This window comes from Myotis myotis, unplaced genomic scaffold (genome assembly GCF_014108235.1).
Source record: "Myotis myotis isolate mMyoMyo1 unplaced genomic scaffold, mMyoMyo1.p scaffold_m19_p_2, whole genome shotgun sequence".
NCBI classification, from domain to species: domain Eukaryota; kingdom Metazoa; phylum Chordata; class Mammalia; order Chiroptera; family Vespertilionidae; genus Myotis; species Myotis myotis.
The window spans coordinates 185,408,127-185,421,159 of NW_023416324.1; the positions used below are offsets into that span (position 1 = coordinate 185,408,127).

At 41.5% G+C, this 13,033-nt stretch overlaps 1 protein-coding gene across 14 annotated transcripts in view; it reads left to right on the top strand.

Annotated features, from left to right (window-relative positions):
* Positions 1 to 13,033, top strand: part of TNIK (TRAF2 and NCK interacting kinase) — a 345,621-nt gene that overhangs the window by 182,318 nt on the left and 150,270 nt on the right. For all 14 annotated transcript variants that reach the window (XM_036350973.1, XM_036350976.1, XM_036350974.1 and 11 more), the window contains exon 3: positions 12,442 to 12,498. In XM_036350973.1, coding sequence (XP_036206866.1) covers positions 12,442 to 12,498 — 57 coding nt within the window. The remainder of the gene's footprint in view (positions 1 to 12,441; positions 12,499 to 13,033) is intronic.

Genomic DNA, 13,033 nt, shown 5'->3' on the forward strand with positions numbered 1-13,033 from the left:
TATGCATAATATGTAATTTTTATGCGTAATATGTATAATTTTATGGATTTGTCTATATATATATACTGTTGAATGTTCATTAATGATTAATAAATTAATACATTCTATTATTGGCATTAAATTACAATCATTTAATGGCTTATTAAGTCTAAGATTTTCTGTTTAGGAGTTCCTGAGATAGCAAAGGTATATTTAAATAATTAAAAACTCTCATTTCAGTTATTTGCTTGAATGAGCTCCATTTTTATTTTCTTACTATACCTTCTGAAGACAGAAGCCACCAATGAAATAGGTCATTAATGTTGCAAAGGCAAGATTAATGCCAAAGAAATGCCGATTGACACTGATATTCTGGATATTAGGCAAGTATCTAGGGCCCAAGGTAACACAAATCAAGGCCTGACAGCTAGGTTTAAATTAGACTTGATTTTGAGTCTTTGGCCATGTGCCAAAAACTACTCCACGGATGAAAATGAGGAAGAAAGGCAATTCTTCATTCTTTTGTGCAGGTGACCTTAGTTCTGAAAGGTTAGGCAAAGATGCTAACTCCCTCTTTTTATTTTTGTATCAAGGAAAAGTTATCAAATGTTCTCTTTGGTTTGAAAAACACAGCTTCATCATTAATTGCTACCTGTAAGGTTGATCTGTTGGTTGTTGTTAGCTGCAGCTTTTCAATACTCTGTATTATATAACTTGTCAGGCCATGTGGCTAATATCTATCTAAATAAAACACGAGTATCTAACTACTAGCCACACCTGAAACTAATATAAAATAATATTGAATGTCAATTGTAAAAAATATAGCATAAAAACAATTATATATAGTTATGCAAATAAATCTTCCTAGTTAAAATATACTCTACCAGGCATTTAAATGTATAGCCCTGTTCTTTGTCCTTTAGGCTTTAGAAGAATTTTAAATAGAATAAAAAAGAGGGAGCTGAGGCATTCTTGCTTGGTTTACTTATATGTAAGGTCAATCTGAAAGGAAAATATACCTGCAAAATACTTGCTTCTCTGAAACCCTATTTCCTCATTTGATGAAGGTACTTGTTGCCTTCAAATAAGAAATGCTGTGAATTTTACGAAAGAGACAGAGGGACTTGAAAAGTGTTTCCACAAAGCAGTTGGGAACTCATTCTCACCACACAGATTGAGTGCAGGCCCTGCTCTGCTCCTGCAGACAGAGGACTGAACAGAGCAAAGGGAAGTGCCTGCCCTCAGGACACCCCCATTCTGGAGCAAGAGATATCCAGTACACACGATACATACATACATACATAAATCCTGTAATGTGTTAGATGATACAGTCAAGCAAGGAAGGAAGAGAATAGTGAGAAATAGAGCAGAGTTGAAACTTTATAGAAGGTGAGCCAGGAAAGGACTCCAGGAGAAAGTGCCTTTTAAGTCAAGATCTGAAGGAAGCTAGTGAGCAAGTGGAGAAGAAGGAAGAGAAGTGTAAATGCATATTGGAGGAAAGGGAGAAAGACACAGTACCTGAATATAGATAAATATGTACATGGACGTGGACATGGTCATGGGCATAGATAGATAAAGATAGATCTATGTATCTATACAGATAGATTTATATATATACGCATATACACACACACACATACACACACACACACTAGAGGCACAGTGCATGAAATTTGTGCACGGGTAGGGTCCCTAGGCCTGGCCGGCCCAAGGCTGATTGGGACCTTCCTTCCCCTAGCTGCTGGCCAGGGCCTTCCTTCTTTTGGTGCCGCCCCCTGGTGATCAGTGCAAGTCATAGTGAGAGGTCGAACTCCCAGTCAGTCAAACTCCTGTGGGGACAATTTGCATATTAGCCTTTTATTATATAGGATGTGTTTATATATATATGTGTGTGTATATATATTAATAAAGAATATATATATATATATATATATATATATATTATCAACCCCTGCTTGAGAAGAGAGGGTTGTCAGACAAGTCAGCAAGGTGCTCACCTTGCCTTTCTCAAAGTCCCTCATCCATCAGGAAAATGTGGTGGGAGTGAAGAATTTCACTGGAGTCAGGGAAACCTAGTCCTCCTTGAGAGAAAGCTACCTGACAGGTCACAGTTGACTTGCAGCTAAATTTAGCTGCAAATCAATGCATTTGCTAACTAGTCAGCTACCCACCCGGTCTGGCCTGCCCAGAGCTCCGGGTATGTCATATTTACTTAAAAGAGTTCTCAATTTTTTCTCAGGGTGTCATCATATTTTTCCCACTTCCCCTCCCCCAAGATTTCAGACAAAAGTATTCTCAGCATTATTGTTGGCGGAGGTCACAGGTTTCTGAGAGGCACAGGAGTACTTACTCTCAGCCACTAGCTTCCCAGGGATGGATGTGTTGCTGACACATTGCTGGAGTCCATGCTGGCTACCACTTTGAAAGATTATGAATATGGAAGAGCTGTTCTGCATTTACAAAACAAATGTCCTTTTTGTCCTCTCGCCCTCCTACCCAAAGAAGGATTTGCAGGCCTTCGCTTGGAAAGCACAACTGCTGATGCAGCCTGTGCTGACACAGAGGACTCCTGTTGGGCGGAGGGAGATCCGTAGTCTGTGTGGAGATCTGGCCCTTCCGCTATTGCAGGTGGAACCATTACTGTGCCCTCCTCATTCCTCTCATACACTGTGGCGGATCCATATCTGGATGCTATTGTTGACCACCTTGAAGAAACTTGAGTCCTTTAATCCTCAAAGACCTAAAAGGCAGTAAATGGCTGTCACTAATATAATGTTGCTTATCTTATTTTTTACCAAAAAACCCCCAAACACTTGCATTCTACTTTCCTTAATTCTTGGAAAGAGATCAAGTACAACAATAGAAAGATTCCTCTATCACTTCCTTTGAAGAACTTATGTTGGATCAAGGAAAACACCTTTATTCTTATATAATTGACCTTTTTGTTTTAAGGATAGTTTTATCATAATTTATATTTTACTCAAACATAATAATGTATTCCTGAATGGAGCTGCCACTGGTTAAAAACTACAGTAAACTTTGAGAAGAGGGAAAGAATGTGCAGTATGAAGAGTTGTGGAGAAGACCTGAAAATGGTTGAGAAATGAAAATAAGGTATCTTTCTAAAATTAATATAATTAGCAAAAATGATAGCTTGTATCAACTATCAAAAACCAAATTTTATTTAACCCCAATACTACCTCATCAGCTTTTTTTAATGTAGAGAATGATGCTTCATTGGGAGACAATGGAGATCTTGGAATTGGCCTTTACACATACACAAGCTGGATGGTCTCAGGAGCTATTGGTCCTACCTGTGTTCTAAAATGTCATGGGGGTTGGAATTTGAGAAATATTGTAAATGCTGCTAAGCAAAGAAGGAACAATGTCATCTCCATCTCCCTCACACTGTTCACTGGGACATCGTAGGGCCAGGCCTTATGTTTGATCTTGTGACCTTAGTGCCTGTGAGGAATACGACACTTGTTAGAATCCAACATTCAAGGAGCACCTATTAAATGTCAATTTTTTTTTAAATCAGAGTTTGTCAATCTTGGCCCCGTTGACATTTTGGGTCCAATAATGCCTTGTTGGGGGAGAGGAATGTCCTGTGCATTGCAGAAGGTTTAGTAGTATCTCTGGCCTCTACCCACATCAGTAGCAAGTTGTGACATTCAACAAATGTCTCTGAATATCCCCAAATGTCTCCTGAGGGTGGGGCCAAAATTTCCTTTTTAAGGGTGTGAGCTAGAGAGTTTAACCACATTTTTAAAAGATAAAACATATATAACTGTTTAAAATTCCACCCCCTAAATTTATATCTGCATCTACATGTATATCTATTGCTATATCTACATCTACTGCTATATATCTACACACACACACACACACACACACACACACACACACATACACACATACACACGCATTCTTACAGAGTTCTGGCAGAGGAGGCATTTGGTTGGGGTGTTCATTGTAGCCTTTTTTTTTTCCGTGGGAATCATTATGACTCCAGTAAATTGCTCACTGAATTTCATCTGTCCTTTCTGTTCCTGCTCAGATACAGCTAAAGCCTATTGAAATTGATTTTTGTGTCAGTAACAGAGCAGGGATTCAGTAAGAACATGAAAGCTTTCCTTTCATGCCTCATCTTCCCCCCCCTTATTGCTTTAGATTTGGTGGGTCCTAATTATACTCCTTCGCTTCTCCTGCTGACATTTCCTTTGTTTTAATTAAAACTCCTAGAGGTTTGAGAACGCTGGGAGAGGGTTTTATTCATCCACAGCCCTGAGAGAGAGTCAGATGGGTCCCTGTTTGTGTTCCTGCCACCCCAAGAGTGATAGCTGGGAACACTGTGGTCCTGTCCCTTTGTTTCCCCACCACACCGGCTTGGTCTTTTCTCTTCCCGCACGGCTCTGCACTTCCAGACCTGCTCTTGCTGCTGCCACAGATGTTCTGTTATTAAGTGACTCGGACAGCGCTGTGGGTGGACTGGCTTCCTATAGAAGCCGTAAATTAGGTGAAATAAAATGCAGCACTGTCTTTTCGTTATTATTATTTATCTCTGCCCACCCCCGTGATGCCTATGGTGCCTCCTGGTGCAAAGCCAGCCCCCCCCACCCCTGACCAAGTGCTGTAAATCTCGGGGGGGGGGGGGTACTGTCAGACTGTAATTGACAAACCTATGCGGCCTGGAGGTAAGACATAGTATATCTTTTTAATCTGCAGCTTGGAGGCGGGAGGAAGTGAGCAAAGGGTCTGCCAGAGGTCCCGAGGGGAAGACAGGGTTGCCTCATAAAATAGGCCTTAGAGAGGGAGCTATTGATTTGAAACCTAGAAAAATGGGCTGCCCTTTCCCAAGAACAGTGGGCTCTGTCCTGCCTTGGTGACTATTCTCTGGAAAAAGGGAGACCGAGACGGAGGAACTACAGCAGGGCAGTGTCTGGGCCTTGCTGTTCTCATTGTATCTTTCTCTCCCTGAACTTTTCCTCAGATAAACCGTGAAGTTATAAAACGCAGAATACCAGTGTCTGCTCTAGTCTCCAAGGCTCACTCCCATGGGCCAGTGTGTTAGTTAACACTGGGAAAACACACCAAAAACAAAGCCTTCTTGAGCAAAACACGCACATCAGCCCATGTGGCTTCTTCCTCCGTTATGAAACTGGGAGCCTTTCTCATAGTCTCACTTTTCCTAAAAGAAAAGCTTTCTGCCACTTTTTAGCAGGTATTTCCCCCAATTCTCCCAGGCTTCTCCCAGGTTACCATGGATCGCTGGAGTCGTTCTGCGCACTGTACTGGGGGGCAGCTCACAAGGTCTGCTAGGCCTGGGAGCATCCTGTTTCCCAGTGTGACTTAGCGCCTACTCTCTGCAAGATGCTCTTCTAGGCAATGTCAGAGGACTAAACAAACTCCCGCCTTGGAGTTTTAGTGTTCCGAAGCCATGTGAACATTTAGTTCATGGCCATTTTAACGCGAAAGAAAGAGCAAACACTAAGAAGTCTGCCTAAATTGAATACCTCTGGCTTTCTGAGAAAAATTCACCACATATAGTAACTCTTTTTCCTTTACTAACGTTGTGAATACACTTCATCCTGGACGGGTGTGGGGGATCAGGGCTTTTGAATGCCATCTAAATCCCCTGACTCCGGATAGGGAAGGCTGCTGTGGCAGCTGGGGAGAGGTGGAATACTGGGGACAGCTGAGGAGTTGGCTGGATGCACATATGCCACCCCCATCCTGTAAACCCCAACATTTTGAGGGCTTAGTCCTTCCAGAATTTAATGTCCAAAAACCACGAATAATTGCGGTTACTCTGTGGCATAAACTAATAGTAATAAGATCTTTGGTTTTGTGCTCATTTTAGGGGTTGGGAGAGAAGGTACTGAGAAATGTGTTCTTGGCTCAAGGCCATGGCCAAGAGACTGGTTCTGCTACTTTTTTGAGCTCTCGTCACCCCACAAGCCTGCCTGCCTCGTCACTGCTGTCGCTTCATCTGTGCGTGCCTTTCCTGGTACAGGCAGCAGGCTGCCTGCCACAGACTCTGCATACATTAACTATTGTCTGCTAAAAATTGTGGCTATTTGATTTTTTTCCCCCTGTAATCATCCATTTTGATTTATAAACGGAGCCAAACTGGCAGCCACGAAGATGGAGGAATCCTAGTTTCTAACAAAGAAAAATGAAGCGCTGTCTTTTCTTCCACACCCTGTGTCTGTGAGAAGCCTCCGTCCTCAGAGGGGCCAGCTCTGACGGATCTTGAAAACAATCCATTTTCTGCTCTCAGAGGTGCCAAGCAGAGGAATTCGCAGAGCGTGGTGTTGCGATGGAGAGCGGTTGCTGGGGAACTGCCCTGTATAGGTTCCTTCCTTCATCTTTGCCACAGTTTGGGAGCAGTGATGTCTGGGTCACAGCTCCGCCTCCATGGGGAGGAGGATTTTTTTAAGCTACCAATGAATGGCACATGCAGGCCAAGGAAAAAGAGAGGCCTCATTTAACCTGGGAAAACCCTAGGACTAGACACTGTGCCAAATATAGTCTGTGAAATCCATGCTCTTGGATTATAAAGATTTTTGGAGTCTTTTCATAAAGTTGTCTGGTCTACCTCTTTGCCTCAAGATAAGTTGTATCAAAGAAAGGCCGCATTCCTGAAGGTGTCCAAAGAGGTATCTTAACTATGCTTTAATCTTCACTGTGAGCGGAAAACCAGAGTTCACCTCCATCATCATTACAGTTCAGGAGGAAAAAGCTAAAACCAATTTCTAGTTTCTCTGTGATCTGTGGAGAGGTAAATTAAAGTCTCTGTAAAATTTAAAGGAACTTCACTAAATTCATCTTCCAACTTATTTTGGGTGAAATGACTGGAATTCCTGCTTACCACCCCAGCTCATCTGCTGCTCTACACTTTGTGGCTGGATAGAAATGTGAGCAGTGGGGGGGGATGGGAGAAACTGATGTAGACATATGGATGGTATTGACCAAGAACCTGAATACAACCCTCAAATCTCACTACTTTATTCAATCTGTTATCTAGAAAATATTTATCAGGTACCTGCTGTGTCAGCCATTGTGGGAAATGTGGGGTCAATATATATCTGACTCACTCCCAAATCTTGTTGATTTGACCTCCTGAATATCTCTTTTTGACTCTCTACTACTCACCTTCTTTGTAACTTCCATCCCAGTCCAAGTCGCCATCATATCTCAAATGAATTACTAAGTAGCATTATAATTATTATTTTTCCATCATCTTTTCTGATTTCCTCTGTTGTATGCCTTGCCCCTAGAACAGTGATGGTGAACCTATGACACACGTGTCAGAGGTGACATGCAAACTCATTTTTTTGGTTGATTTTTCTTTGTTAAATGGCATTTAAATATATAAAATAAATATCAAAAATATAAGACTTTGTTTTACTATGGTTGCAATTATCAAAAAATTTCTATATGTGACACGACACCAGAGTTAAGTTAGGGTTTTTCAAAATGCTGACATGCCGAGCTCAAAAGGTTCGCCATTGCCCTGACTGGTTTGGCTCAGTGGATGGAGCGTCGGCCTGCGGACTGAAGGTTCGATTCCGGTCAAGGGCATGTACCATGGTTGCAGGCACACTCCCAGTGGGGGGTGTGCAGGAGGCAGCTGATCGATGTTTCTCTCTCATCGATGTTTCTGGTTCTCCATCCCTCTCCTTTCCTCTCTGTAGAAAATCAATAAAATATATATTTTTTTTTAAAAAAAAGGTTCGCCATCACTGCCCTAGAACAATCTTTTCAAAATGCAGACTTGAGCACTCTACACCGTTGCTTCAAACCTTTCAGCGGCTGCCCATTGGTCTTAGGATAAAGACAGACCTCCTCAAAGTGGTCTGTGAAGTCCTTGTTAGACACTTACTCTCTACTCCAGCCATACTGGCCTTGCTTTTAATTACTCAAATGCTCTAGTAACTGCACAACAGGACCTTTGAAGATGCTGTTGTTTTTTTTTAATCTGTAGTATACTTCCCAATGCTTGACCTAGTTTATTATCTTCATCTTTTAGGTCAGAGCTTTTCTTAAAAATTTTACCCCAGATGCAGTAAGAAATATATTCTTTTACATTAGTATTAAGAATACACATACTAATATATAGGTAGGTAGGAAGGTAGGTAGGCAGGTAAGTGGGTAGATGCATAGATAGAGTCTTTGATTGAGTTCCCTAGGGAACAGATTCTGAGGACAGATATTTGTTGGTAGGTGTCTTTTGGGGAGTGCTCTCTCTATCAACACCCATGAGAGAGCGAAGACAGATTTGGGCAGTAGAAGGAGTTGAATGCAGCTACAAAGCCCCAAGCAAACCCAGAAAGGGAGCTCTGGAGCTGGAATAGCCCTTCAACATTATTCCACTTTGATATAAGGGGTGTAGGCTTTCATATTCCTACACCAACCAGTCATTGCCCACTTGCTGCCTCCAGACAAAGGTCATTAATTTAGGCAGGGAGCATGCCTTTGGGTCCAGCTGCTGTGTTTGGCTAAAGTAAATTCCTGGAGAGAGACTCAGAGAACCTCATTCCTGAAGGAGGGATGGGGGGTGCATACTACAGATGTATACTACAGTCAGTCACTTGTGTTACTTGGGTCTTCTTGCTTTGTATAGTAAGTTCTGGAAACAGCTCCTCCAGGATTCTGGCTGATCTCTATTCCTAGGCAAAGTTATAAGCTCTCACCATTACATAATGTCTAAAGGTTGGAACTGATGCTTATCATCTCCTTCCTCCTCATTTTACCCCCTCCCCCACCCCCGCCCCAGTCTTGGTTCGCATCTTTGCTGATCTAGATGGTAGTCTTGTTGGAAGGACCCAGACCCTCATTCCTGAGATGTCTGAGCTCAACATGACTTTCTCAAGCTTGACTGCTGCCTGGATAGATAACAAAAGACCTGTATCCTCTGAAGCCAGAGAGTAGAAAAAGCTGAGGACCAGACCCAGGAATTCATTATCAGGGTAGAGTAAGAGGTATAGCCCTCAACTCCAGCCTGATGGGGAAGGAATAAAACTGAAACTTGGAATGAACACACTGAGCCTACAGGTGTGATGTTCTCATCTTGACTGAAGACAGTGCACAGATCTCAGGATTTAACCTCATCTCCCTTATGATTTTCACACACTGCCTTCAGTTGGTGACTCATCACCCTTAGCTTTTCTTTGTCTTTCTCCAGTACATAAGTGTCTCTCAGTAAAAGCTATCTGATTCCTTTTTTTAAAAAAAAGTACTGTTTCCACTCTTAAAAGTATGAAACACTGGACTCACCAGTGTGCTCTCTGGCACCTGTATCCTACTCCTGTTCCCCACTAGCGAACATTTGACAGTGGCACAGCTACAGTATGTCAGGAGCAATCAATAAGCCACCCGCCGCCAGGGATAAGGGTCATTCCTGGAACCAACGGTCTGAGGGAGGGTTCCTCTGGAACATATCCTGATTTGGCGATTTATATGGAGGAATTTTACTGAGGAGTGTTCTTAGGATCTACACATGTGAAGAATGTATAATTGTGCAAAGGAAAGAGCTTAACTGCAATACAGTCTCAGCAAAGACCTCAGTCATACATTGGAGTGGTCAGGAGCTGAGATGGCCCTTCAGAATTGTCCTACTTTAAGACAAGAGGTCTGGGCCTTTATATTGCTGCCATTGGATTCTGTTCTCTTTAGGAGGGAGCATGGCTTTGAGCAGGTACTCTTTTGGCTGAGGCCAAGGAGCAAAAAGGGCCTTGACTGACAGCTGTAGGGCACTTCAGTATTACATCTGAATGGTGTACTACAGCATCGATTATAGATGGAAGGAAGGAAGGAAGGTTGGATGAATGGATGGATGGGTAGTAGACAGATAGACAGACAGATGTACTGTAACATTCGATCCATACAACAACTGCCACTGCTACATGCTCACATTGTGATTTTTTTTTTCTATTTGAGTTTATTTTCATGGTTCTTGAGATGCACATTTTGAAAATCACAGTATTGGATATGCTCAGTTGCATTCGTGTAGAATGCTGTGGAAACATGAAACTAAGCCCATCACCTGCAATTAGAAAATGGAAGAAATCTTCCTCAATAAAGGCTAGATCTAATCTAAGCTAAGCATGAAGAACTCTTAACATTCTACCCGATGTGAGTCCTTGGACAGGGGAAGGAGATAGTGGGTGGAATGTCTGCATTTTCCACAACCCCGTTTGATCATGTGGTCGGCTGGAAACAGATGAATTTCAGTGACCTAGAAATGAAAATACTCTTTCTTCCAGGCTAGCCTCAGGCTAGCAGCTCTAAAGCCATCTTGCTGTTCTTTAGAAAATAAATAACAGCTATAACAAAGCCCAGGCTTACATGGCTATTTCATGACAAAACCATTGTTCTTTCTCTCACATTCATTTTAGGGAGGAGGTAAAGGGGTAGAGTGCTATATCCTTGAGTGATTTAGATTTCACCTTGATGTTGAGTTATTCTGTAAGGAACAAGCATCAGCTCAGTTCTTTACCTCAAACACGAGATAGAAGAAAGGAAGAAGGGGCTCAGGGGACCAGGCTGGCCTGAGCCCGCCAGCTGAGTGACCCCACCGCCTCTGCTTTCTCCAGTTTGCTGTGCTTTCCTCTTTCCTTGTGGATGGGCCTTTTACTCTTGAGGAGATGCTTGACATAAGGCTTTGGGAGCTACTGGAATTTCAGTTTTGTTTTTCTAGATTTAGTCTGTTATTTTTGTTATTGTTGTTATTTCAGAAGAAGAAAATCTTACTTCATTCTTTTATTAAGAAATGACTCAGCAACTGCAATCTGACAGGATTTTTTTCTTCTACTTTTTGTGGGGAAAATGTAACCCTTTGTCTCCCTTTAAAGCAGTGGTTCGCGACCCCTTTGGGGGTCGAATGACCCTTTCACAGAGGTTGCCTAAGTACATCCTGCATATCAGATATTTACATTATGATTCATAACAGTAGCAAAATTACAGTTATGAAGTAACAACGAAAATAATTTTATGGTTAGGGGTCACCACAATATGAGGAACTGTATGAAAGGGTTGCAGCATTAGGAAGGTTGAGAACCACTGCTTTAAAATATTCCACCCCCCCTCAGAATTTAATTTTTAGTCCTTGGTTGAATGTGTATTTTTAGATCCAAACTGAGATGGAGTCTAGGTTTATATTTTTCATTGCTCTCATAAGTGGAAGTAACTTAAAATTAGGAGCAATATTACATTTTCACTTCAAATTTCTCCTTTAATAACATCTTCCTTTGTCCTCAAATTTAAAAAAAAATTAACAAAATACTACATGAGAGATGAATGTCTCGATGTTTAACTCAAGTAAAATATGAAAAGAAAGTTTGCTTAAAAATAATTTTTACATTTTCATCATAAGAATTTTCAATTCAGGACCTGGAGGGCAGAAGCAGGACAAGTGTCCTGGGTTTTAGGTCCTTATTAGTTGTGAGTTTCAGCCTCCCTCTGAAAGAAGGGTATTGGATGAAACACCTGAAGGGCTCTTCCTGTGCAATTTATTTGTGATTTTATGAAGTTGCTTCTCTAAACCCTGTCTCAGCAATGGCTGTGTCTCTGGTTTCTAGTGATCTTTGGGTCAGCTAACTCCTGGCCAGTCCTCAAAGTCTGCCTCAGTCTGGATCCTAATTAGGTTTGACATTCTCCAGTGATGTAAAAGGCCACTCAAGCCAGGCAGCCTCCTTTGGGGCCCTCTCCCTTCCACGGTTGACAGCTCAGCTGCCCTCCTATTGCCGGTGCTAGGGATGCTGTTGCCTGGGACTGAGCTGAGCCTGCTAATTGTTCCATCTTCAGGATCTCAGTGTAGCTGAAGCTGCCATCCCAGAGCTGTATTATTCAGTCACCTGTCAGACTCATCGGGAACTCTTATTTCAGCTTAGAAGTGAAATTTAAAATGGAGAACTAGGATACTGTCTTTTCCATGGTTACCGTCAGTGACATTATAGCAGTTACTAAAATGGAAGCACCAACAACCAATTGAGACCATTACAAGATGCTTTAATTATCAAGGAAACTAAGGTTTCTTCACGTAGTGACTATTTTTGGACAGAGGAAATACTGTCTCCTCCAGTCATGTCTAGCTCCCCTGCCACATAAATCCACTCTCACACAAGTCCTCATCTAACACTTTGGAGGGGAGGTAGACCAAATTATTCAGCATTGCCTTTTTTATTTAACTTGACAACCAGTGTGAAAATAAGCCCAAAAGACAAAGTGATGGAGATGTTCTACAAAATAAACACTAAATAGAAATTGATCTCAAAGCATTTAAGATGTGTGTGTGTGTGCGTGTGTGTGTGCGTGTGTGTGTGTGTGTGTGTGTGTGTCTTCCCCACTGGCATTCTATAACATTAATCTAGGTAATATTGTTCTTCACGGTTGGAACTGAATGATAATATTGCTCATCAGAACTAAAATCCTTTTTATTTTATCTTTTTCATACAGGGCCGCCATGTCAAAACAGGCCAGCTTGCAGCCATTAAAGTTATGGACGTCACAGGGGTAATGTATCTTTCTCTTGCCATCTCAATCGTATGTATATATTTGTGATAGAGAAATTAGGGATAGAAAAAAAATATTTTTTAGAAATAGAATCCTTTTAAACATCTAAAATCTTTTCCCACTTGTGCTTCACATAAAGAAGTAAGAGTATCCAACAGCTGATCGAGAAGACAATGAGTAAATCACTCTAAATTAGATATCTGCATGCTGCCTTATGTTGTTAGAGTGAAGAATAAATAATGTGCACTGATAATTTACATAACCATAATAAAAGATATTTGCATATGAAAACAGAACACGGATTTGCAGGTATTAAAAGAATATTATGGAGATTACACAGAAGTGATGGGTTTTAACACTTTCCCAGAGGTCCACCTAACACTGGAATTGACAAGAGTTTGGGTAGCTCTCATCTCCTAGTGGGATATCTAACATTAATATTTCCTCCCTCAAATATTGTTGAACAAATAATCATAATAACCACAAATTCTTATCATTATTTAGAGCAAGACTGACATGAAATTTCTGCCTGGAT